A 25,714-nucleotide genomic window follows, 5' to 3' on the forward strand; every position below is an offset into this window, starting at 1 on the left:
CTGTGTGCAGAGCACTGTTCCAAGTGCTTGAAGAAGGAAATTAAATTGAATAGAACTTTATTTTTTACAGCCGCATTACAGTGGGACTTGCATGGGAGCAGAAGTGGGCCAAGGTAATGGGGAAGAATAATAATAATGTTGGTATTTGCTAAGCGCTTACTATGTGCCGAGCACTGTTCTAAGCGCTGGGGTAGACACAGAGGAATCAGGTTGTCCCACGTGGGGCTCACAGTCTTAATCCCCATTTTACAGATGAGGGAACTGAGGCACAGAGAAGTTAAGTGACTTGCCCACAGTCACACAGCTGACAAGTGGCAGAGCTGGGATTCGAACTCATGAGCCCTGACTCCAAAGCCCATGCTCTTTCCACTGAGCCACGCTGCTTCTACAGAAGAAGGTAGGTAGATGCCATAAAGAAAAACAGACAGCATCAGAGACAGACGTCACAGATTCATACACGCACGATCTCACCGGACCCCAACAGAGATGGTGGAGACAGCAGCATGGTCTAGTGGACAGAACACGGGCCTGAGAGTCAGAGGACCTGGGTTCTAATGCCGGCTCCACCACCTGTCTGCCGTGTGACCTTGGGCAAATCACTTAGCTACTCTGTGGCTCAGTTCCTTCATTTGTAAAATGGGGCTGAAGACCGTGAGCCCTGTGTGGGACAGGGACTGTGTCTGCCCCAATGATCTTGTGTACACCCCAGCTCATGGGACAATGCCCGGCCCATAGTCAGCGCTTAACAAATGCTATTATTATTATTAATAATAATAAAGGCCTTGGGAAGCTCCTCTCCCCTCTTGCTCTGAGCTGAAGGGAGCTGCCAAAGTCAGCCTCTCCTCTCCACAGTTGCTGGCGGCGTGGGTTATGCGCAGAGCCGCCCTGGAGCTCTGTACAGCGTGGACAGCAAAATCAGTCCCTTCGGCCTGGTACAGCAGCCAGGAGATGGGCTCCAGCAAAACGTGGGGGGCCACGATCACCTCTTCTCCCCCAGCTCCCCTGCTGCAGCCAAACGTTTTCGCCAGCCCCGTGGGACTAAACAGGTGAGTTGGACGCGGGCCTGTGTTAGCTCTTCAAAACTCGGTGGGCCTTGCCGCTTCCTCACCCTACCCGACTTGCCCAGTCCAGTTTTTTCCCCTCAAACGTGAAGCCAAAAGTTGGCATCAACGCCCCCTTGTGTCCGCCACCTGCTCTTTTTCCAGGAGATCCCCTTCACTGGGGTGGGAGCGGCCACTGGGGCGCTTTTGGCCACCATCTACCGTGGCGGCCGGAAAACGGGGAGATGGAAATAGTGGGGAAGAGGTTGGGATGGGGGGCAGATGTGCGTGTGTACAAATGAGACAGAGACCCCGACCCAGCCAGAGGAACCAGACGAGTTTCAACCTCTAGCCGGTCAGGCGGCCACTTATAGACTACCAGTCCCCATTTTGGCAAAGGGAGGTCAACTCCCAGGCTTTATTCCCACCCTTCTCATCCGAACCGCCTCCTGGCATGGGGATCGATCTTCCCCGTCCCCACAATACAGGGCGTTTAAAGTTTGGCCGCTCCCTTCCGGATCCCAGCCAGGCTTCTGAGCAAGCCGTCCTTCCCTCTCTCCCGACTGCAACCGGCTTCCAGCTTCTCGGTCTGCGGGGTGGGAATCGGAGATGCATCTTGGGATATAGGTGGGTGTTCCCTGTCATCTCCCTCCGAACCCCCAATCACCGCTAACTCTGACCCTTCACAGGGAAGCCAAGCGTTCCTACTGTGCTCCCTCTGGCAGTTCCGTATAATATACGAAGGACACCTGTTTATACCTACCTTCCACAAACGCCCGTCTATCCACCCCCACGTAGTCGTCCTTCGTATTTGAAGAGGCCACGAGATCTAATCCCATTCTGATAACCCCAGCAAGCGTCCCCGCCCCCAGCAGGAGTCTTGCCGGTTTTCCCGATCCCCATGGGGAAAGAAAACAAAAAAACACAAAACCCCAAAAACACACACACCACACCGATTACCCCGCAGTGTTTTCAGAAGAGAACTTTAATCTAATTTACATAATTCTAGGTATATTAATAAACCAGAATCTGGCCACTGATCACTGAAAAAGTTAAAAGGTCAAATGCCTCCGGCTTTACTTGGCCCAGGACTCCAAAATAAAAATCAATGCATCTTAATTTCTACACAAATCTAGAGTTTAAAAAACTGGAAGGTCTAGGAAGCTATACATAAAAAGCAAAGTGAATCAGGGTGAGGTTGGGTGGGGGTAAAGAGAGGAAGAAAAAAAAAAAGAGTCCCCCCCCCCCCCAGACTCCAAAGTCCCCCCTTCCCCCGCTCTTTGGGGATATATGACTTGGCAGGAGAAAGCTGTCGGCTCTGAGATCTTCCGGGATCGGGGAAGCCCCTCTGAGGTACCCAGGCCTCTGGAAGCCCACTGGGATTTCCGTGGTAAGGTGGGGCTCCGTGGGCCTCCCTGGCCCGTGCACTCTGAAGGCCAGCTCTCCTGAGTCACTGGCCGACCCAGCGATGGGCCCCGTTGAGCGAGCAAGCACCATGGGAGAGTGGTGGACAGTCTCTTGATTCGAGGAGAGAGGAAGGAGAGGGCGGGGTCTGCCATGACACAAGATGTGCCAGGAGTGAGAAAGAATGGGGAGGTTGGGAGGAACTGGGGGGGGGTGGCGGGGAGGGGGTGGTAAAGGGGAAGAAGGGGGGGGCAGGGAGGATCATCATGCAGCCACAATGTGTGGTCAAAACAGGAGCCAGATGTCAACCAACCAACCCACCAGTCTGAGTCAGTGACTGGACAGGAGCGCCCGGTCACCACTGGGAAACTCCCTCGTTCCACAGCCTTTGCGGGGTTCCTGTGGAATAACCGTCTTCCATGCCCCCTTGCAGCTCCTTTAAGCGGTTTGGCCACGGGGAGGAGCGGGCCCCCTTTTCTCCCAGGTCAAGCAAGCCCCCGGTCCTCATATGCGGGAGCTTGTCCCAGCCTGATGGGGAAAAATGTTCACTTGCACTGCATTTGCGGAGCGGGCTCCACGGCAGGAAGAGGAGGGACAACGGGGAGGGAGGAGGTGACGGCTGGGGACAACCCGCATCCCCGCAGTTGGGGAGGCAATTCATCTGTAGTGTTCAAGCTTGGGGTTCTGGGGGCCTAGCCAGGGCCCAAGTGTCAAAGTTGTGGCTTGCTCCTTTGGAAACAGAACGGGAGAGGAGGGTGGAGCGGGAGGAGAAGGGAAGAGGAGAAATTGGTGGAGGGGTGGGGGCGGGGAAGGAGGAAGAGGGAACAAAGGTGGGGCTCTGGAATGCTTCTCAACGCCTCTCCCGTTACTGAGCCTCGGTCACCGTCTGTGCCTCAGGGGCCTCGGGCTCATCTGGCCGGGGGTCCGCTTTGGAGAAATTCATTTCCAGGATGTGTCGCTGGAGGTGTCTGACCCACTCCTCCTGGATCGACAGCGGGCCCTGAAACTCCACGTCACAGAACCTGGCCGGAGAAGGAAGAACACATGCGCCGACCCCCACCGACTCGTCCGTTAGGAGGAAGAAGCGGGCAGATGGCCGAGCAGAGGAGCCAGTCCTATCAGCTCCAACGGTCCCAAACATCAAAAAAGAACGGCACGAAGCCAACGGGCCCATTCGCGGCCTCCGGCCCTTGTCCTGACAAAGCTCGAAAACCGATGAGCTACCCAGTACGACCCAGTACAAGAAACCGCCAGACGGCCTCAGGAGTTTATGCCGGATGGGCCACCGGGTCCCCCTATTTCGGGTCCCTTCTGAATGTGAAATCGAGGCGGAGCAACTGCAGTTTAGCTAACAGTCCCGGGAACAAGGCAGTGTGGCTAAATGAACAAATCTGTCCATACCAGCGGTTCTGGGGTTCGGCCGCCTACAAAATCATCGACTGATCAAAATGACACAAGCGTTGTCAGGGAAACGGTCGTTCTTCAGGTAGCAGATTGAGTTCTTATTTGCCCATATACACCTTCGACCTGAAACCGCTGGTGGTCAAGCTAGACGACGCAAGACCGTTTTCTGTTCTTTCCAGGGGTCGTTTCGAGAATCATCAAAATTCAGCTCCTAACGGTTGGCGGGTCTTGGAGCCCTTAACGGGTGGAAGCTGGTGATTTCTGGATGAGGTGGCTCGCTTCCACTGAGATGCTTTCTTTAGAATTTCTTTTGGGGGCAGGGGTACACACTGTTGATTGTTCTGGGATGCGATTTTCTTGCATGAACTGATGCTGCACTGCTCTGGGTCTATTTCCCTAAATTATTTCTGGCACCTAGGATCAATCACCTGGGCTCAACTCCCTAAATTTATAGATCTGGGGCGGGGACCAAACATCCAGACTAGACCCAGCTGGCCTCCCATTAACCTACACTGGGGACAGGGAGATGGATAAGCGCCTCATCAGTAAATGCCACTGACGGATCCACCGATCGGTGGGTTGCCCCAGGAAGTCTCCGGCTCCAGCCTCCACCCCCCCCCCCCCCCCCCCCCGTCCCTCGGCCAACCGTTCTCTCCTCATCCCCTCAAGCCTCACCCCTCCCCGCCCAACCCACTCATCCTCCGGGAAACATACCTGCATTTCAGGGTGTAGATATTGCCCACGAATTTCACCAAAGACGTCTGGGGGGGCTTGGGAACCAGAGAGGGGACAGGCCTCACTCTGGGCGGAGGCTGACGCACCTCTTCTAGCTTCTGCTGGAAGTCATTGGCCTCCTCTCCCCGGGAGGTGGGAGCATCCAACAGCCGGGCTTGCCTGCGCTCAAATTCTACCAGGAAGAGGGAAGGGGCGTGAGAAGAGGCCACCCAGGCCACGATCCCAAACCTCAGCAACGGGTCAGTTTGTGGGACGGATGCAGCAATTGCACGGGGTCCAGCTCAGTTTACAGACTTGAAATGGATCGGGCAACTGAGCTGCCAGCAAGGAGGCCGAGCTAGGACCTAGCAAAAGAGTTAGAAACACAGGAGGCATTCTCTGCTGCCCAAAGATCCCATTTGAGGAGAACCGGGGGATGGGGAAAGGGAGACACCCTTGCTTAAAAAAGCATCTTCTGCCAGAGCTGTCTGAAGCACCAGGGACTGACGCTACCTCCGAGGTGCAGCTGCAACAATAAGCTGAGACCGCTTAAGAATAAAGTGCATTTCAAGAACCGGGAGGGTGGGCGGTGGCGGTGGGGGGGGGGAGAGAAAAGAGAGAGCGGGGTGGGGAGGAGAGGAGGAAAGGCCGGCCCCATCTATTAGCCTCTGAGGCCTCGAGACCTCTGCTAGTCACCGCCCCCTCAGTCTTCCCAGTCCCTCGCTTCAGGAGTCTCTCCCCCTATGAGAGACGATGGCTCCCCACCTCCCCAAACCTTCACTGCAGAGCGACGCCCCACCCACTTCCCCATGAAGCCTTCACCCCTTAACTCGTCCCCACTCTCGGCACTCACTATTGATATTCTGCCGCTGGTGCTCCTCCACCTTCACCAGGGCCAGAGGCGAGGATGCCAGGGGCCGCTCGCTGCCGTCCCCGGCCCGACTGGCCTCCCCGGACCCTAGCTCGCCCCCCAGACTCTTGCTCACCAGGGTCAGACCCCCGGGGGAAAGCGTTAGGGGTCCCCGTTTGTCCCCGTCACGCCCGTGGGCCGAGTTACGGAACTTCTTGGTGAAAGGCCGCCCCCCCTGGATGTAGCTGCGATAGGCCCCAGCCTTCTGGGGCCGGTGCTTGATCCACTCGCTCAGGGTCTCGATGGGGGAGCCATTGACACACCACTCCGTCACCCCGAACTGCCGCAGGTGGGCCCGGGCGTGACTGGCGAGCGCCTTGCGGTTCTCGAAGTAGAGGCCACACAGCTCGCAGCAAGCCTCGCTGGCTGCAAGCACAGAGGGGGCGGGGGTCAGGGACCTGGGGCGTGGGGACCCCTGGCCCCACCCAAGCCTTACTCTCCCCACCTTCTCACCATACCACTCAAGGCCAGCTTGAAAAGCTCCGTGGGAGCCCACGGCTAAGTCGGAGCATCTGGGGTGGTGAGGCAGGGGGAGAGGCCTAGACCAGGAGCCTTGGTGGAGGTGAGGCTCGGATCCTACTCTACACTCGAGGCGCGGCGGGCGGGAACAGAAGCCAGTTCCCCACCCGTGCTCTCTGCGGCTACGCCATCCTGCAGGGCCCCGGTTCGGGCCCTTCCTCCTCTTGAGCGCGCTTTCCGCGCTCCCCACCCATGGCCCGCCAGGGGCATGCTGGGACACCTCTCACTCTCCCTCCCGGACCCCTGCGTCCCTATGCGACCTGTCCCCCGGAGCACGGGGGAGCTGGCTCAAACCTGGAGATGCCAGCTACTACTGACAAGCTGTTGGGCTGGGAGCCACCTCCATCCTGGGGAGGTAGTAACGGCCAGAGACGGGGGCAGGACCGAGTGGGATCCTGGCTGCTGCTGGATCCGTCAACGGCTCACGGAGCAGATCGTCCGTCCATCCCCCCCCGCCGCCCCCACCAGGCCGCCTGCCCGGCCGAGTTTCCCTCCTCGAGACCAAGGAGGGGTCGACACCGAGGGTCGGAGACTGGAGAGACACTCAAGTGACCAAGCGGTCCGCTCTGTGCTGCCCTCCCCTCGACCTCACTTACAGGTGTGGGAGCTCTTCTCGTGCACGGTCTTGGTCTTGAAGGGCAGCTCCGTCTGGATGTATGCCTTGGGCTTCATCTCCCCGGGGAGAAGCCGGTCCTCCTGCAGGGGCCGCTTGGCTGCCAGAGGGGTAAGGAAGCTGGCAGAGGGCTTGGTGGAGAGGGGCGAAAGGGCCAGCTCGCGGGGGATGTTGGTTGAGCCGGGCCCAGGCTTGCCCGGTCGGCCCCCAATTGGGGCCAGGGGCAGGGCTTGCAGCACCTTCCCGGGGGATTTGGGCCCATCCTCCCCCAAGGACGGAGGCAGCTCGCCTGTGTTGGGCTCCTTCTTGATGAGGCAGGGTTTGGCCGCCTTCTTCTTCAGGATCTCCCGCAGGGTGTCTATGGGGGAGCCGTTGACCGACCACTCTGTCACCCCCATCTGCCGCAGGTGGGAACGCGCGTGGCTCGACAGGCCCTTGCGGTTCTCAAAGAACTCCCCGCAGAACTCGCAGCGGATATCCCGCACCGGCTCTGCCCGGGAGGCTGCAAGAGAGCGCAGGGGGAGGTCATCAGGCTCGGGCGGCCTTTCCCGCATCCAGGAGGGGCCAGGCGGGCGGGACCGCGGGCTGGGGTTCCGGGCCCAGTTTTGCTAATGACCGACTCTCCGAGCCTTGCCTGCCCCCCACCTCCTTTGATGCCGGGGCTCGCTGAGCTAGAAGGCAGAACGAGCGAGTCCGCGGCTCCCCGGAGAGCGTGGAGGCTGGGCTCTGGCCCGGGGGATCGAGTGGGCGAGCTGAGCTGGGGCGGAATCGATCCCCACCTGGGTCTGAGCGTTTCTCCTCCACTGGGCCCATCCCTCATCCCCTCCCTTTGCGGTGGGGGGAAGGACACCGGACCCTCCCGCACCCAAATCGTCAACGAGGCTCAGAGTCAGGCGCTGCTCCTGAACACCTGGGGCCTCCTGGCCCCGGCCAGGCGGGGTCGCGCTGGTGAGTGTGCACACGAGCCCGGCTGGCTCTCCCTAGAGAAGCCCCTCTCCCCAGGGACAAGGGAAAGGGAATTAGGGCCCTCCTGCCTAAGCCTCCCAGCCCCACATTCGATTCTGCCTGGGGCTCCGCCACCTTCCCTGTCATTCCCCTGCTCCCCTGAGCCACTTACATAGGTTCAGGGGGGACATCTCCTCGCGGGGGGACCAGGGCCGGTCAGATGGGTGGGGCTCGCCATGCAGGCTCCCCGCCAGCATCTCCCGCTTGATCTCCACCCGCATCTGGTCGGGCTTCAACTTCTTCTGGAGAGAGGACGGCGGCAGCCCCGGGAACATCTTCCGGGCCGTGGGGGGCGGGGAGGTGGCCGGCGAGTGGCCCAAGGGGCTACCAGGCGGCTGTAGCTTCTTGGGGAGAGCGGGGACATGCAACTCCGAGGGGCTGCGAGCCTCTAGGGAGGCAGGGCCCCCTCCCACGGCCTTGGCCATGGCTTTGGGGCCCATCATGGATGGGCTGGGGGCAGTCCCGCCCCGCGGCTGAGCCCGGCGCTTCAGGATCTCACGCAGGGTGTCGATGGGGGAGCCGTTGACGTACCACTCTGTCACCCCCATCTGTCGCAGGTGCGAGCGTGCGTGGCTCGACAGGCCCTTGCGGTTCTCAAAGAACTCCCCGCAGAACTCACAGCGGATGTCCCTCACTGGCTCCGGGCCCGAGGCTGCAGAGGGAGGAGAGAGGAAGAGAGGGAGGTTACAGACGGAGAGCCTGGGGGAAGGGCCGCCGAGCCACCTGATATGCCCAGCCAATCGGGGGCAGGGCGGGCTGAGAGCGTGGGCAAGAAGACCAAACTGAGCGGCCAAGCTCTGGCTGTGAGCAAGGACTGGGGCGGAGACACGGAATTTCTGAGAAGTCGAAGGGGCCGCTGGAGGGCTGCTGGGGGCGGGCGGGTGGGGTGGGGGGGATAGGAGCTCTACATCGCGAGGAGACCGAAGCAGCTGGCGCCGCCCACCGAGAGGGCAGTATGGGAGGAAGGGAAGTGAGGAGGGAGGGCTGGGTCAGAGGAGGGATCCCTACGCCTTGAGAATCCCTGCTTCCAGCTCCTTGGGTCGCCTCCAGTCCTGCCAAGTTCTAATCCATCACCCGACTGTTCAGATTTCCCAGGCCTCCAATCAACCAATCGAGCAAGCAATCAGTGGTACCTACTGAGCGCCCCTGGGTGAGGAGGAGAATAATTTCCTGAAACCGCAACAGGATGGAGAAAGCGAGATGCAGCCCATGCCAGGTGGGAGGAGATCCCTGGGCAACAGGTTGGGGGCAGAGGGCAGGCGGTGGCAGTCCCGGCTGGGAACCCACCGTCCTCCCCCTAACTCTCACCAAAGTATTTATCACAAGGGTTTTTGGTAACAGGAGAGTAGGCCTCAGACCAGCGAAGATTTGGCCACAGCAGGCCAGGATGAGAGTGCGGGTTAGGGGGAGGTGAGCCCCTTCCCCAGTAAGGAGAGGGGATCAGCTTCCAGCCCGAAGAGGACAGTCTCCCCTAGCAGGGGTGGGCCTGGGGCTCTTTTCCCAGGTAAGTCCGCAAAGCACATCAGGTCCCCCTTCCCCTAGGTTCAGGCTCTTGGAGCCCTGGATGGTCACTGCTCAGGAAAGCTGGGCCAGTACAACTGATGCACCTGGTCACCGATCACAACCTGAGGCTCTCTGTGGGGGAGGGAGGAGGAGGGAAGGAGGGAAGGACGGCGGGAGAAAGGAAAAGGAAGGAAGGAAGGGGAAGGAAGAAAAGGGAAGGAAAGAAGGGGAAGGGAGGAAGGGGAGGGAAGGAAGGGAGAGGGAAGGGGAGGAGGAGAGGAAGGGGAAGGAAGAAAAGGGAAAGGAAGGAGAGGGGAGGGGAGGGAAAGGGAGGAGAGGGAAGGAGGGTGGGTGGGTGGGTGAGGGGAGGAAAGACCAATCACACCGACACCCTTCCTATTCCCGTTCCCCAAAAGGCACGTGGCTAAGATCAACTGGACCTCAGGGGAACCGGGGAACGCAAGGGTGAGAAGAGGCATCGGAAGAAAGAACCTACAGAGGTTGAGAGGAGACAGCTCCATGTCTGAGGCCCAGAACATGCTGGCAGAGAGACCCTGCTTCCCCGGCAGGCCGGCCTCGCCCGACGCCCTCGGCTTGGGCTTCTTGGCGGGCGGAGGGGAGAGCGGTGAGAGGGCCGTGGCGGGGGGCCTCGGGGCCGAAGGGCCGGGCCGCCCCGGCTCCCCCAGCGCCTCCCGCTCGGCCGGTAGGCGGGTCTGGAAGCCGTCACTCTTGATGAGCTCGTGGAGCACGTCAATGGGGGATCCCTTGGCGTCCGGGTCGCTCACCCCCAGGTGGCGCAGGTGGGCTCTGGCGTGACTGGACAGGCCCTTTCTGGTCTCAAACCAGGCCCCACACAACTGGCAGTCAAGCTCTCTGCCCGAGTCACTATCTAAAGCTGCGGAGACAAAACACAGGGGGAGGGGGGAGGGGTCACCACACTAGCTCCCCCGGGGCCGCAGCTCCCCGGGAGCCACCGGCTCCACGGCTAAGAGGGGAAGACATCCCCACCCCCAGCCAGGCGCCGCTGCCCCGCGGCAACGGTCGGCCCCGGCTCCGGGGCCGGTCGGTGGCCCCCGGGGGCGGGGAGGCAGCTCCGGCTCAAGACTCGAAGGGCTGGCTCGGTCCCTCGGCCGTGGCAGGTGACGGCGGCTGGGGTTTTAAACCGCCGGTCCCTCTCCGTCCTCTCCCCGAGGGCCGGAGCGTGACCCTGCCCACCCCGGAAGAGGATCCGACTCTCAGCATCAAGAGGCTTGACGACGAGGCAACGGCAGGCCTTCCGTCTGAGCGGCGGCGGCCGGTCGGACGGGGAGCTCCGATTCGACCTGGTCCCTCATCCCCACGCTTGTGACGCCTGGGCCAACCTGGCCCTCTGGTTGGGACCCTCACGCAGGCCGGGGGGCTCTGGACGCTGGGGGGAGGGTCCCCCCTGCCCCGGCCCCGACCAAAGCCGGGGCGGGAGCGCGGCCCCGGGGGGATGGGGGCAGCCCGCGTTTCGGCAGACCCCGGGGTGGGGCCCGCGTCGCCCGCCCGCGGGACAGGCCGAAAGCCGCAGGGCTCGGCCCCGGGCGCGCCGTTGGCAGGAGAGGCTGTCTGGCCCAAGCGGAGCTGCTAGCGAGGTTAGGACCGGAGTGGCTCCGATTCCCCCTTCGAGCTCCGAGTCCTCCCGAGCCTCCCTGGCCCGACGGCAACAAGGCAGAACGCCCGGGAAGTCCAACGTCTGTTCTGGGACCCAGCGTGGGATAGGCTGCTTGGCACTCGCGTGTCCCCTTCTCCTCGCCCCCACCTCTTCTACCCTGCCACGCTATCCACCCCAAAGGGGGGCGGGGGGAGACGGCAGCTCAAGAGGCCTGCGGGATGGAGCAGTCCTCTCCTCTGCCCCAGCCCCGCCCCGCCAGAGCACCGCTTTGGGGATCGGCAGCGGTCACTGCCAAGGAAGCCACCCGAGACTCAGCCAGCTGGAAAACCTCCAATGGACTCTGGGTGAGCCACTGGGTCCCTGCCTTCCTGCCTTCCTGCTCCTCTGCTTCTCTCGGCAGCGCACCGAGGCCCGGGGCAGAGGAGAGAAGACCCCACAAGAGGGCAGGCCGGTTCCACGGCCCAAGACTACAGTCCAGAAGCTCAAAGCCAAACACGGTGGCCTCACTGTGCTGACGGACATGGGGGTGGGGGCGGGCTGGGATGGGGGTGGGGTTGGGGGGGGGCGGGGAGAGACCAACACCTCCGTGCGACATCAACCAGGTCCGGCGGGACTCCTGCCAGCCCAACACGGCGGCTGCCAGGAAACTGGGCCGGATGAGGGATCTCGCCACACAGAAGGGAGGCGTTGGCCATCTTCACTCTGAGGGGCTCCCGGCCACCAAGCTCTGGAGCGGGCACGACTTCTCGGCAGGGATCGGAGCCAGGACCCGAAGCGGAGAGCACCCGACAGGCCCCGCGAGAGGGGACCCAGCCCATGGGGCGATCAGTACAGGTCAGCTCGGGACCAACACCTGCATCCCCATCTCTGGGGTGGGGAAGATCAGGAGCGTAGGCAAGTGTAGGTGGCGAGCCGGGGGACACAACAGAGATGGACCATTAAAGCAGCCAGAGGGGACCGACCCCGACAAGAGAAGATCAGCGAAGGAAAGCAGTGGAGAAGCACAAGCCGAACTCTTGGCTCCCGACAATCGTCTGTCTGAGCCCAGCCCCAAACAGATGGGGACCCAGGGCCCCTCTGAGCTGAAACTGAGGCAAAAACTCCCTTCAGGGGGAAAGAGAGCGGCCAGCCCTACTCCTTAAAGCTTGACCTCCCCAAGGGAGAGCCCGCAGCTTGTTAGCAACTCCACTCTCCCCTAAGCGTCACTGCCCACCTCCCACTGCAAATAAATCCCAACTCACTGAGATTTAGGGGCCCTTCCTCTTCATGCTGGGGCCACTGTGCCTTGGGGGAGCCAGACAGGGGGCTGAGAGGCAGCTTGGGGCTCTTGTCCTCGGGATTCTTGGGCGGTGGCGATCCCGGCAGGGCAGACGGCACCTTCTTGAGGAGGGGAGAGCCCGGCGGGTGCGGCAAGCCCTTGGAAGAGAAGCCCGGGGGTGACTTGATGGCCTTGTTGATGGGGGCATCGGGGGGCCTGTCGCCCACTTTGTTGAGGGTCAGCAGGGCCGAACGGGGGGAACCGGCCCCAGCTTCCTTGGGGGAGCTGGACTTCTTAGCAAGGGGTGGGGGGAGGGGGCTGCTGTCAGGCTTGCCCTTCTGCTTCATCAGCTCATAAAGCAGATCAATGGGGGCACCGCTGCTCTCCGACTCGGCCACTCCCAGCTGCCGCAGGTGGGAGCGGGCATGGCTGGAGAGGCCTTTCCGAGTCTCGAAGCAGGCACCGCAAACCTCGCACGTTGTCAGGTTCTGGGCTGGAAGGCAGGAGAGACAGACAGAGAGAGAGACAGACACATACACGGTGAGGTTGCGGGGAGATGGAGCTTCTACCCTGCTCCCAGTTCTCCCAGGGTGTCCTAGTGCTCAAGAGGGTCTTAGAATTGCCTGTCCCCTTTGCTAGTGAGCTAAAGAGCCCCAGGGGATGAAGGCCCAGAGAGTGGAGGCCCAGGCTGGGAATTGTAACAATGGATCATTTCTTCTCCAATTGCTCCTCCTAACCAGTACGTTTCGGTCACAGCCACTGGCAAGATCAGTCCAACTGCAATAGATGGGAGAGCGCTTAGCCTCTGCTGGGATGAGGCCCAGAAAGCTGCTCTCGTTCTACGGTAGCCAAGGACCAGGCTGATCATCAACTCCCATCACCGCTACTGCCCAGTTCTTGCTGCTCTTCCTCTGGCAGCAGGTCCAGCCTGAGGCCTAACGAGCAGTCCCAAAGCTGGAACCCAGACAGCAACAGGGCAGCACTAGCGAGCAGGAGGAGGGCCCAGAGACTTACGAACCCCACCCCATCCCACCTTCGCCCGTCGGGAACACGTCTACCGACTCTTTTATACTGTACTCTCCCAAGCGCTTAGGAGAGTGCTCTGCACACGGTACGGGCTCCAAAAATACCACTGACTGATGGCACCACTGTGACTCCCCATTAATAATAATAATAATAATAATAATAATAATAATGATGTTGGTATTTGTTAAGCGCTTACTATGTGCAGAGCACTGTTCTAAGTGCCGGGGTAGATACAGGGTAATCAGGTTGTCCCACGTGAGGCTCACAGTTCTTAATCCCCATTTTACAGATGAGGGAACTGAGGCACAGAGAAGTTAAGTGACTTGCCCACAGTCACACAAGCTGACAGGTGGCAGAGCCGGGATTCGAACCTGTGACCTCTGACTCCCAAGCCCGTGCTCGTTCCACTGAGCCACGCAACTCTACCGGCTCCACAGACGGCAACTGACCGACGAGATCGGCTCTCCCGCCACCCCACTCCCAGTAGGAAAGAGCTGGCCAGGGCCCTTCCCGATGCCCCTGGGGCAGGGGAAGACACTCACTCTTGAGGTCTGGCAGTTCCTGTTTGCTCCCATGGGGAGGCTCTGGAGACATCTTGCTGTCCAACCTACTAGGTGCTTGTTCCAGCTGCCCGGGAGGGACGCTCTTCTTGGACAGAGGAGGGGAGCCCAGTTCCACGGCCACCATCTCCTCCTCCTCTTCTTCCTCTTCCTCTTCCTCCTCCTCTTCCTCCTCCTCGGAGCCCAGGACTGCAAGAGAGATGGAAAAGAAGGGGACATCCTCAAACCCAGTGGCCTCAGAAGGAAGGGATATTAAACGAGCAAGCTCCACCATGGGCCCGCGGCACCCCCAGCCGCCGGACACCCGCTCAAAACGTTCCTCGTTGCCAAGCGATGGCCCTCACCCAACCGACGCTCACCTTGCTGCCTGGGCTGTCTCGAAGCCCTGGCCGCGTCTACCAAACTCTACTGCATTGTCCTCTCCTGTGCGCTTAGTAGAGCGCTCTGCCCACAGTAAGCACTCTACGGATACCATCGATCGACTGGTTATCACCCCGGACGCCCCGAAGCCTCGGGACGCCCCATATGGAATGGAGTCCGAGAAAAAGCAGCAGGGAGTGGAGCCCAAGGTTCCGCCGGTCCCTAGTCTGATTTGGTTTGAAGTCTGAAAACCCACGTGAGGAAAAAGCTCCCAGAACCAGTCAGAAAGAAAACAGTCCTTGTGCACTGAGTTTCACTAACCAGAAACACTGAGTTAATGCTGAGTCTGCCCCTACTCTTTGAACCTTCAAAAAGGAAAAACAAACAAACAAAGCGAGTGAATGAAATCCCGCTTGGCAGGACGTGGTCACCTCTACCCTTACGTGGTCACCTCTACTCTTACATTACCAGTGTATCCCCACGGGAGCCCTAAGACAAACCACGCCCAATCCATTTCCAGATTGCTTTTCTTCAGTCATTTAATTCTCCTGCTTTTCTTCAGTCTATTTCAATCCAGTCAACACCAGAGACCTCCCGCCCCCCAATCCTTCCTCAGCTTTCAAACAAGAACCCCTGCTTCTCCTTTCCCAGGATTGCTTTCAACAGCAGGGGGTAGACAAATCATCTAACTAAAAGGAATAATTCTCTAGAGTGAGTCCTCCCTAAACCAGTGGGGAGGGGGCAAAGCTATCCCAAGGCTCAGAAATTGTTCTGAATGGGGGGATGAGTAATCCCGGGGCTTGATAGTCCTCTGCCACGGGGGGGGGGGGGGGGACGGGGACGGGGACGGTGCATCCAGTACTCAGCCTGGGGGTCTGACCCGAGAGTCACCCCTTTCACTCCTGACCTCTGGGGGAAACAGTCTCCCGGTCCTCCTCTCTCCCCCGCGACAGGCGCCCTAGCCGTTTATAAACAGAGGGGTCCCGAGTTACTATCTTCTACGAAAGTAAACGAGATTAGGGGAAACACATTACAATTTGAAGGTAAAGAAAGAGGCTGCTCCTGGAAGGAAGGGAGGCCCCGGGTGGTAGCGGTACATCACGGCCCCCCCACCATCCATCCTCAGTCTTAATCGCGTCAAGGGGGTTGAAGCCTCTGAAGGCTTTTGGTTTCTAATCAAAGGGAATGGCGGGGTCAAGCCTATCTTCGTTTTGGGAAAACTGCTCTCCTCTCATTTCACTGGAAGATAATCGCCAGTTCTCTCTGGGGTCAAACAACAGCCAGTCGGAGTCGTGAAAAGGACCCGAGGAGTACTGCGAAGTCTGAGAGGCCCGACTCCAAACGGAGTTCTCGGCGGGTCGTTTCCAGCCCGGATTTGCGGCAGATCCTTCCGGGGCCTGACGCAATCCGGGACCCTGGCGGCCGCGGCCGCCGGCCGGGGGGTCCGGCGCTCTCCTCCGCAGCCCCCGTGCTCGATCGTTAGGCGAAAAAGAGGAAATTGGCCATAGGCCCGGGTACCTCGAACTCTGCGATCGGGAAACGCGCTTCCTATCTATCTATCTATCTACTGGGGCTCTGGCCCTGCATCGGCCCGGCATCTGGGAATCTCGGGGGGCCGGCTCGGTGAGCGGGGAGGGGGAAAGAGAGAGGGCCCGACGCCGCCGCGGAGCCCCGTCGCCCGACCCATCCGGTCCCGACCCTTTAGCCTCGGTGCGGTCGGGGGACGGCGGGGGACGGGGGGTTACATACAGATCCTCGGAAAAGTATGGACGCAAAACGACCCCCCCCGTTCGGCGAAATTGGGGGGGGGGGGAAGGAAGAGGGAAAGAAGAGGGAGTCAAGGAGAAGGGAGGCTCAGCCCCGGAGCCGCCCAGCTGGAGAGAAAGGGTGGATCCCGAGGATCCGGCGGACCTCCCCGGGCCGCATCGGGGCCGGCCGGCCCGCTCCCCGCTCCCCTCGGAGGGCCGGCGGAGCCAGGGAGGGGAGGGGAAGCGGGGGGAAGCAACGGGCCCCGAGGCTTTTCTCCTCACCCGGCGCGGCCCCCGGGCCCGGATCGGGTTCGTCGTGCGGCGGCAGCGGCAGCAGCAAGGCGGGCGACGGGGGCGAGGGGGGCGGGCCCCCCCCGGCCGAGCGCTCCCGGGCCCCCCCACGCGGCCCCGCCACCGCCACCGCCCTGCTCTCCGCTTTTGTCACTCGGCACTGGGCGGTGGAGGCGGCCATCTTGGGTCCGGCGCACGCGGGGCGGCCGCCCCAGGCGGGAGCAGCCGAGCGCCGAGCGCCCGCCTCCCCCCTTCGCGCCCCGCTCCGCCCCCTCCTTCTCCTCTCCTCCCCTCCCCCTCCCCGCCGCCGCCGCGCACCCGGGCGGGAGCGAGCGAGGTCCCGGCGCCCCAGGCCAACCGCCAACCGGGAGCCACCGGCCCCTGGTCCAGCGGTGCCCCCCCTCCACCGCGGATGTCGGCCCCGGCCACCCCGCGCTCGTCCCCAGCTTCCCGGGCCGCTGACCTCCAGACGTTCACCCCCCGCCCCCCCTCAATTGCCCCCCCTTCTCCGGCTCCCGTTATTGCTCTCCGCAGAGGGTAATCTCCATGGTCCTGACCCCGGCCCCGACCGAATCGTTTGGACGGCGAGCCCGTCGTTGGGCAGGGATGGTCTCCCTCCGTTGCCGAATTGGGCATTCCGAGCGCTCAGTACAGTGCGCTCTGCACCCAGTAAGCGCTCGGGAAATCCGACCGAATGAATGAATGCCGCATCCGCACTTCCCTGCGGACTGCTACACGGGCTGACTTGGCTGAGCTGGTCCCGAGTTTGGTCCGGGCTGTCAGTCCCAGAAGGGAGCTGCAGTCACCTCTCAGATATCGTTCGAGGGCAAGTGGGACTATAAATGAGTTTCTCTTCCCTCCCCGGGGGCCCGAATCCAGCCCGTGCAGAGTTTTACTTCCCACCACTCCAAGCTCCATCCTTTTGCCGCTTACACCGAGGAAACCACAGGTCTTGGCTGGAGAGGGAAAGCGGGTCATCCCGGAGGGCACCTCGTCCTCGGGCAGTTTCAACAGCTTTCTCTCCCCACCAGCCCCTCCCCTGATCCAGGTCAAATTCGAGGGTTTCAAGCCGATTTGGTAGGATTAACGTCTAAGGCGGTTGCCCCAGAGCCTCCGGGACTTCCAGGCATCAGTGCGCGGCGTGGCTCAGTGGAAAGCGCCCGGGCTTGGGAGTCAGAGGTCATGGGTTCGAATCCCAGCTCTGCCCCTTGTCAGCTGTGTGACTGTGGGCAAGTTGCTTCGCTTCTCTGGGCCTCAGTTCCCTCATCTGGAAAATGGGGATTAACTGTGAGCCTCACATGGGACAATCTGATTACCCTGTATCTACCCCCGCGTTTAGAACAGTGCTCTGCACATAGTAAGCGCTTAACAAATACCAACATTATTATTAAGCTCCTCTCTAGACTGTGTGCTTCTTGGGGACACAGATGGCATCCACCTGCTCTATTGTATTGGATTCACCCAGGCGCTGGGTACAGTCCTCTGCACACGGTATGCGCTCAATAAATACTCTTGATCGATTCATCGAAGAAGCAAGCTGGCAATGGGCCGGGGTCAGAAAAGCAGAGAGATAGCCTTTGCGGGCCAGGTAGGGGCAAATGAAGAGGGGGCCCCCGATTCCAGTGATTTATGATTCGTCTGTAACAAATTAGTCTAACCTGCGTAGCCCTCAAACAAAAAACTCCATGGCTAGGACTAGCTAGTTGACCCAATCAAGCAGCCAGGCTTCTAGCATGCCATTCCCAAAGCAAGACGGCTCTCTCTCCCCACGTCTCGTCAATCCCCAGCTCCAAGGCTGGACAGATTAAGGGCCGTTGGGCGAGATGAAGCTCAGGTCCTGTCCTTGCCACGGTCTTGAAAGGTGACAAAGAGAAGCTACCACTGGGTATGGGCAGAGAGCAAAGCAGAACGATGGACTCTGATGAGAGGCTGAAAGGGGTCCAGAGCAGAAGTCTGTCCAATCCAGGCTTTGGATGCGCAGGGCTGTTGAGGTATTTTATCAGGTCATGGGAACAGGAAGGGAAGATGCAGCCCTATAGCGTGGCTGAGTGGAAAGTCTGGGAGCCAGGGGACCTGGGTCCTAATCCCAGCTCCACCACTTGCCTGCCGTGTGACCTTGGGCAAATCCTTTAACCTCTCCAGGCTTGTTTCCTCGTCTAACCAATGGGGATTCAATACCTGTTCTCTCCTCCCCCCTGGGCACCAAGACGGTGAGCCCCACGTGGGACAGGGACTGTGTCCGATCTGATTCTCTTGTACCTACCCCAGCACTTGGAACAATGCCTGCCTGCCAAATAGTAAGTGCTTAACAGATACATCAGTTATTACTATTTATAAGTCATTGTGGAATTAAAGTGATACGGAGTTTGTGGGGGCTCAATATTGACTAGTAATGATGAAGATGAGAAACTTGTTGTCCTTGGGGAACCTCAGCCCACAATAGTACACAAAGCCCATAATCGGTCCCTGCAGCTTAAAGCAGGAAGTGAAGCTTAAAACCCCTTGCAACCTACCCATGTGAGAACGTCCCAGAGACAGTAAAGCTAAAAGAAATGTCATAGAGAGGAGAGAACACAAAGCCACAACTCTTTTGGGATCCATAGATTCCAGGACGTCTTAAGCTCCTCACTGTTTTTAGTTTGAGTCAGACTGCTTGTTAAAGGCCGCCAAGATGTCCTCTCATTACCCCTCAGTCAACACCATCCATAATCTAGGGGAGCAAGAGTGCAAGAAAGCCCTCAGGACATCAATTGCCCTCAGGGCTTCCTCTGCTGAATCCTTGCCGGTAGAACTGGACATCCAAACCCTTGGAGCACCCCCTGGAGATGACTCTACCCTGCTGGGTACACGCTCCAACCTCATTACATCAATCAACAGGAATAACTGGGGACTGCCCATGTGCAGAGCACTGCCGTAAGCACTTGGGAAGGCACAAGAGAGTTGGTAGACACGATTCCCTGCTCACATGGAGCGTACAGTCTAGAGGGGGAGAGACATTAAAATAAATTAGAGGTAAGGAAAATAGAGGATAAGAATATTTACAAAAGGGCTGGGGTGAGAATCAAAGGGCTCAGGGGGTCCACCGCCAAGTGATAGTTGACATAGAGTAAGCGCTTAATAAATACGATTGAATGAATGAACAGAGGGGAGGGCAAGTAGAAGAAATAAGGGCTTAGTCAGGGAAGGTCTCCTGAAGGAGATGTGATCTTAGGGGGGTTTTGAAGGTGGGGAGAGTGATAGACTGTCGGATATGAAGGGAGAGGGAGTTCCAGGCCCCAAGGTGGACGTAGATAAGGGTTTAGTCATGGGATGGACAAGATGGAGGTACAGAGTAGGTTGGTGTTAGAGGAGCAGGTGTACGGGCCAGGTTGTAGTAGGAGGTCATTGAGGTACGGTAGGAGGGAGAGAGCGGATCAAGGGCCTTAAAGTCAAAGGTAAGGAGTTTCAGAATGATGCAAAAGGGGATGGACAACTATTGGAGGTCTTTGAGGAGTAGGGAAGATATGGACTGAACAGTTTTTCAGAAAAATGATCCGGGGGGCAGGGTGAAGTGTGGACTGGAGAGGGGAGAGATGGGAGGCGGGGAGGTCAGGCGGGGAAACAGCGAGTGTTTGGGCGGGAAGGTATCTACCAACTCTGCGATACTGTACTCGCCCAAGTGCTTAAGACAGTGCTGTGCACACTCTAAGCGCTCAATAAATATGATTCATCGATCAGTGTGGTAGCAGTCTAGATGGAGAGGAAAGGGAGGATTCGAAAGCTCTTGTGAAGGTAGAACTGATAGGATTTGGCAACAGACCGAATTTGTGGGTTGAATGAAAGAGCTGAGTCAAGGATACTGCAAAGGTTACGGGGTTGTGAGACAGGGAGGATGGTGGTGCTGTCTACAGTGATGGGAAAGTAGAAGCAGCGTGGCTCAGTGGAAAGAGCAAGGGCTTTGGAATCAGAGATCATGGGTTCGAATTCCGACTCGGCCACTTATCAGCTATGTGACTTTGGGCAAGTCACTTAACTTCTCGGTGCCTCAGTTACCTCATCTGTAAAATGAGGATTAAGACTGTGAGCCCCACGTGGGACAACCTGATTCCCCTGTGCCTACCCCAGCACTGTTCTAAGCTCAGTGCTCGGCACATAGTAAGCGCTTAACAAATACCAACATTATTATTATTATTATTAAAGTCAGGGGGAAGACAGTTTGGCTGGGAAGATGAGGAAGATGGACATGTTAAGTTTGAAGTGTCAGGACATCCAAGTAGAGATGGGCAGGGAGTTTGTCTATTTACTGTTATATTGGATTCTCCCAAGCTCTCAGTATAGTGCTCTGCACATAGTAAGTGCTCAATAAATACGACTTACTGAATGAATGAAATGCAAGACTGCAGAGGAGAGCAGTCAGGGCTGGAAAAGTAATAATAATAATGGCATTTGTTAAGCACTATGAACCAAGCACTGTTCTAAGCGCTGGGGTAGATACAAGGTAATCAGGTTGTTCCACGTGCCGCTCACAGTCTTAATCCCCATTTTACAGATGAGGGAACTGAGGCACAGAGAAGCTAAGTGACTTGCCCGAGGTCACACAGCTGATAAGTGGAAGAGCCAGTGGAAAGAGCCCGGGCTTGGGAGTCAGAGGTCAGGGGTTCTAATCCCGGCTCTGCCGCTTGTCAGTTGTGTGACTTTGGGCAAGTCAGTTCACTTCTCTGGGCCTCAGTTACCTCATCTGTAAATGGGGATTAAGACTGTGAGCCCCACGTGGGACAATCTGATCACCTTGTATCCCTCCCAGCGCTTAGAACAGTGCTTTGCACATAGTTAAGCGCTTAACAAATGCCATTATTATAGTTTAGACTGTGAGCCTATCATTGGGCAAGGTTTGTCTCTGTTGCTGAACTGTACATTCCAAGCGCTTAGTACAGTGCTCTGCACAGAGTAAGCGCTCAATAAATACTATTGAATGAAAGAGCCGGGATTAGAACCCACAACCTCCGACTCCAAAGCCCATGCTCTTTCCACTAAGCCACGCTGCTTGGGAATCATCCACATAGAGATGGTAGTTGAAGACATGGGAGCAAATGAGTTCTCCAAAGGAGTGGGTAAATGGGTGGGTAAATACTAAATGGAGGATACAAAGGGATGCAGAACTGAGCCTTGAGGCACTCCCACAGTTGGGAGGCAGAAGAGGAGCCTGCGAAAGAGATTGAGAAGGTACGGGGATAGAGATGGGTGACCAATCAGGAGATGACAGTCAGTGAAGCAAAAGTTGGATGTTTCCAGGAGAAGGGGGTGGTCAACAGTGTCAAAGGCAGCTGAGAGATCCAGGAGGATCAGGATGGATCAGAGGTCGTTGGATTTGGCAAGAAGGAGTTCATCGGTGACCCTAGAGAGGGCCGTTTCCATGGAGTGAAGGGGGCAGAAGCCAGATTGTAGGGGATTGAGGAAAGAGCTGCAGAGGGGGAAGTGGAAGCAAATGAATGTAGACAGATCATTCAAGAAGTTTGGAGAGGAATGGTAGGAGGGAGATGGGACGATAGCTGGAGGGTGAAGGGGTCAAGGAAGGCTTTTTTATTTAGGGTAGGAGATACATGGGATGTTTGAAAGTAGGGGGAAAGGAGCCTTAGGAAAGTGAGCGATTAAAGATAATGGTCAAGGAGGGAAGGCGGCAGGGAGTAATTGCTTTAATAAGGTGAGAAGAGATGAGGTCAGAAGGACGGGTGGAGGGGGTAGAATTTGAGAGGTGGTGGGAGAGCTCCTCTTGAGATACTCCTGGGAAGGATGGGAGAGTCAAAGAGGGGGCTGGAGGAGGAAGGGCCTGGAGCGGAGCAAGGGAGATTTTAGGCAGGCCATGCCTAATAGTCTCAGTTTTATCGATGAAGTGTGTGGCCAGGTCATTAGGGGAAAGAGATGGAGTGGGGAGGGGAGGGTGGGGGACAGGGTCTTTGATTACATAATTACATAGATTACCCCCCCCCCCCCCCGTTAGACTGTAACCTCCTTCAGGGCAGGAATGGTGTCCACTTACTCTACTGTACTCTCCGAAGAGCTTAGTAGAGGAAGAGTTCAATAAATAAGAAAAGCAGCGTGGCTCAGTGGAACGAGCCTGGGCTTGGGAGTCAGAGGTCATGGGTTCAAATCCCAGCTCTGTCACTTGTCAGCTGTGTGACTGTGGGCAAGTCACTTCACTTCTCTGTGCCTCAGTTACCTCATCGTAAAATGGGGATTAACTGTGAGCCTCACGTGGGACCACCTGATTACCTTGTATCGACCCCAGCGCTTAGAACAGTGCTCTGCACATAGTAAGCGCTTAACAAATACCAACTTTATTTATTTATTAAATACCATTAATTGACTGATCGATAGGGTGGTCCTTTGGTTCAGAAAGAGAGGCCGGGGTCAGAACTGTACTTACGCTGCTAACTCAGCAGATGGCACCGACCTGCCAAGAAAAGAGAGAACCCGGCTATTTACTCCAGCAGAGAGCTGAGTTTTCTGCCTTGGCCCCCCAGGGCAATTACCTTCCAGGACAGGAGGCAGTCTACATGCCAAGCCCCTGGGAGGTGGATCAAATGCAACTGTTTTCCTTGTCGATCACCTTTTGGCCAGAGGATGGCAGTGACAGTTTAAAGGCAAAGTCTCCCTGTTTCCAATGGAGATGAAGCCCCTGGCCAGCCCAGAAGCCTGGCCCAGTGGAAAGAGCGTAGGCCTAGAAGTCAGGAGGACGTGGCTTCTAACGTATGACCTTGGGCAAGTCACTTTGCTTCTCTGGTGTCTCAGTTCCCTCATCAGTAAAATGGGCATTAAGACTGCGAGCCCCATGTGGGACATGGACTGTAATTTGCTTGTAATTCCCCGCCCAGCGCTTAGGGCCCGGCACGTAGTAAGCCCTTAACAAATGCCGAAGTTATTTTTAGCTTTTTTGCCCCTTTTTTATGACATTTAATTGCTTACTAGGTGTCGGGCACTGTACTAAGCACTGGGATAGATGTGAGCTAATCAGAGCGGACGCAGTCCCTGTTCTACATTAAAACTCACAGCTTTAATCCCCTTTTTACAGACAAGGTAACTGAGGCAGAGAGAACTTTAGTGACTCAGCCAAGGTCACGCAGCAGCAAGTGGCAGAGAAGAACACGGCATAGTGGATAGAGCACGGAAGGTCATGGGTTCTAATTCCGCCTGCGCCACTTGTTTACTGGGTGGCCTTGGGCAAGTCATTTCACTGTGCCTCAGTTCCCTCATCTCTAAAATGGGGATTGAGACTGCGAGCCCCATGTGGGACAGGGCCTGTGTCCAACCCAATTTGCTCATATCCACCCCAGCGCTTAGTACAATGCCTGGCACATAGTAAGCGCTTTACAGATACTGTAATTATTATTATTAGAACCCAGGTCCTTCTGACTCCCAGGCCTGCACTCTACCCCCTAGACCACCATCTTTTTCGCTTGTATCTATTCCAGCGCTTATTACAGTGCCTGGCACATAGTAAGCACGTGCCCTGCTCTCTCCTGCTAGACAGTAAGCTCGTTGTGGGCAGGGAACGTGTCTGTTTATTGTTGTACTGTACTCTCCCAAGTGCTTAGTACAATGTTCTGCATACACAAAGCACTCAATAAATACGATTGAATGGATAAATGGATGAAAGTAAGCACTTAACAAACACCGTACAAGAAAGAAAAGAAAGAAATGCAAACTCTCCCTGATCCATTGGTGATCAAGCCAAAAGGGTGGTCAACCCAGATGTCAATCGGTGGTATTTACTGAGTGCTTACTGTGTAAAGGGCACTGTACTAAGCACTTGGGAGAGTACGATACTATATAGTACAATACAATAGAGTTGGTAGAGTTGGGAGACAAGACATTAAAATAAATGACAGATAGGGGAAATGGGAGAGTATAAGAATAGGCACATTAGTGCTGAGGGTAGGATGAATATCAAAGTGCTCAGGGGTTACAGACCCAAGTGCATAGGTGACACAGAATGGAGGGCAAATAGGGTAAGGAAATGATAGGTTAGTCAGAGAAGGCTTCTTGGAGGAGATACGATTTTAGCAGGGCTCTCCCAATTGGGGTGGGGAAACAATAAAGTCTGTCCATGAAGTACCAGAAGCCTCAATCAATCGTATTTAGTGATCACTTACGGTGTGCAGAGCACTCTACTAAGCGCTTGGGAGAGTACAGTATAAAGCCTTGAACCCCCAGTGGTCACGAAATGTGGGTAATAACATGAGTCCCCTTGCCACTGGGACTCGGGGGTCCATGAATATTCGGCTGTCACCTCAAAACTTAGGATGTCCAAAACTGAACTCATCTTCTCTTCCAAACCCTTTCCTTTCCCTGACTTTTCCAGCACTGTAGACAGCACCACAATCCTGTCAAGCCCTCAACCTTGGGTTATCCTTGATCCCCTGCCTCCCCTCTAATCTCCCCATCTCGTACCCCTAATGACCTGGCCACAAACTTTATTGAGAAAATAGAAACCACCAGGCATGACCTTCCTAAAATCGCCCCTGCTCCTCTCCAGGCCCTACTTCTTCCTGCCCCTTCTTCAACTTTCCCAACTTTCCCAGCAATATCTCAAGAGGCGATCTCCTGCCTCCTCTCAAAATCCATCCCCTCTACCTGCACCTCCGAACCCATTCCATCGCACCTTATCAAAACACTTGCCCCCTTCTTTCTTCCCTCCCTAACGGCCATCTTCAACTGTTTGCTCTCCGATGGCTTCCTCCTCACTGCTTTCAAACATCCTCATGTCTCCCTGTCCTAAAAAAAGTCCCTTGACCCCACGGCTCCCTCCAGTTATCACCCCAACTCCCTCCTACCATTCCTCTCCAAACTCCTAGAGTGAGTTGCCTACACCTGCTGCCTCCACTTCTTCTCTGCCAATTCTCCCCTTGACCTCCTCCAATCAGATTTATTAAGCACTTACTCTGTGCAGAATACTGCACTAAGTGCCAGGAGAGTACAATATGACAGATGGATAGACACGTCCCTTACCCGCACCACGCTTACAATCTACAGGGGGAGACCGAACGTTAATATAAATAAATTACAGAAACATACGTAAATGCTGTGGGGCTGAGGGAGGGACGAATAAAGGGTGCAAATCCAAGTGCAAGGGTGACACAGAAGGGAGCAGATGAGGAAATGAGGGCCTAGTCGGGGAAGGCTTCTTGGAGGAGATGTGCCTTAGACATGGTTTTGGAGGTGGGGAGAGTGATTATCTGTCGGATATGAAGAGGGAGAGAATTCCAGGCAAGAAGCAGGATGTGGACAAGAGGTTGGCAGCCAAATAGACGAGATAAAGGTACAGCAAGTAGGTTGGCATTAGAGGAGCTAAGTGTGCGGGCTGGGTTGTAGTAGGAAATCAGGGAGGTAAGGTTAGAGGGGGCAAGTTGATTGAGTGCTTTAAAAGTAACGGTAAGGAGTTTCTGTTTGAATCTGGCTTCCCTCCCTTTACTCTACAGAAACTGCTCTCTCAAAGGTTACTAATGAACTCCTCCTTGCCAAATTCAATGGCCTCTCTCCATTCTAATCCTCCTTGACCGCTCAGCTGTCTTAGGCACTGCTGACCACCCCCTTCTCCTGGAAACATTATCCAACCTTCATTCACTAGCACTGTCCTCTCCTGGTTCTCCTCTCTGGCCATCATTCTCAGTCTCTTTCATGGGTTTCTCCTATGCCTCCCACCCCCTAAATTTGGGCTCAGTTCTGGGTCCCATTCTATTCTCCATC

General features: G+C 57.1%; 1 protein-coding gene across 3 annotated transcripts; it reads right to left on the bottom strand.

The window, feature by feature from the left end:
- Positions 1–2,285: 2,285 nt before the first annotated feature.
- Positions 2,286–14,652, bottom strand: WIZ (WIZ zinc finger). 3 transcript variants are annotated; one of them, XM_029050265.2, is made up of 10 exons: positions 13,952–14,652; positions 13,575–13,781; positions 11,990–12,499; positions 9,609–10,007; positions 7,722–8,261; positions 6,894–7,106; positions 6,588–6,704; positions 5,416–5,838; positions 4,563–4,755; positions 2,286–3,466 (listed from the first exon to the last, which is right to left on the bottom strand). In XM_029050265.2, the coding sequence occupies exons 2-10, from the start codon at positions 13,717–13,719 to the stop codon at positions 3,310–3,312; spliced, it is 2,697 nt and encodes an 898-aa protein (XP_028906098.1). In that variant the 5' UTR covers positions 13,720–13,781; positions 13,952–14,652; the 3' UTR covers positions 2,286–3,309. The 3 variants fall into 3 exon arrangements, with proteins under 3 accessions (XP_028906098.1, XP_028906097.1, XP_001518622.3); XM_029050264.2 differs by having other exon boundaries at positions 6,588–7,106; positions 13,952–14,651; XM_001518572.4 differs by lacking the exon at positions 9,609–10,007 and having other exon boundaries at positions 6,588–7,106; positions 13,952–14,648.
- Positions 14,653–25,714: the final 11,062 nt, after the last annotated feature.

This window comes from Ornithorhynchus anatinus, chromosome X1 (assembly GCF_004115215.2).
Source record: "Ornithorhynchus anatinus isolate Pmale09 chromosome X1, mOrnAna1.pri.v4, whole genome shotgun sequence".
Lineage (NCBI taxonomy): Eukaryota > Metazoa > Chordata > Mammalia > Monotremata > Ornithorhynchidae > Ornithorhynchus > Ornithorhynchus anatinus.

Coding starts and splice junctions, on each gene's coding strand:
- WIZ (XM_029050264.2), bottom strand. CDS start 13,719: ATGGTGGCCGTGGAACTGGGCTCCCCTCCTCTGTCCAAGAAGAGCGTC. Junction 7,107..7,721: donor GATGTCCCCCCTGAACCTAT/GTAAGTGGCTCA, acceptor GCTCTCTTGCAG/CCTCCCGGGCAGAGCCGGTG. Junction 5,839..6,587: donor CGAGAAGAGCTCCCACACCT/GTAAGTGAGGTC, acceptor CTGTGCTTGCAG/CCAGCGAGGCTTGCTGCGAG.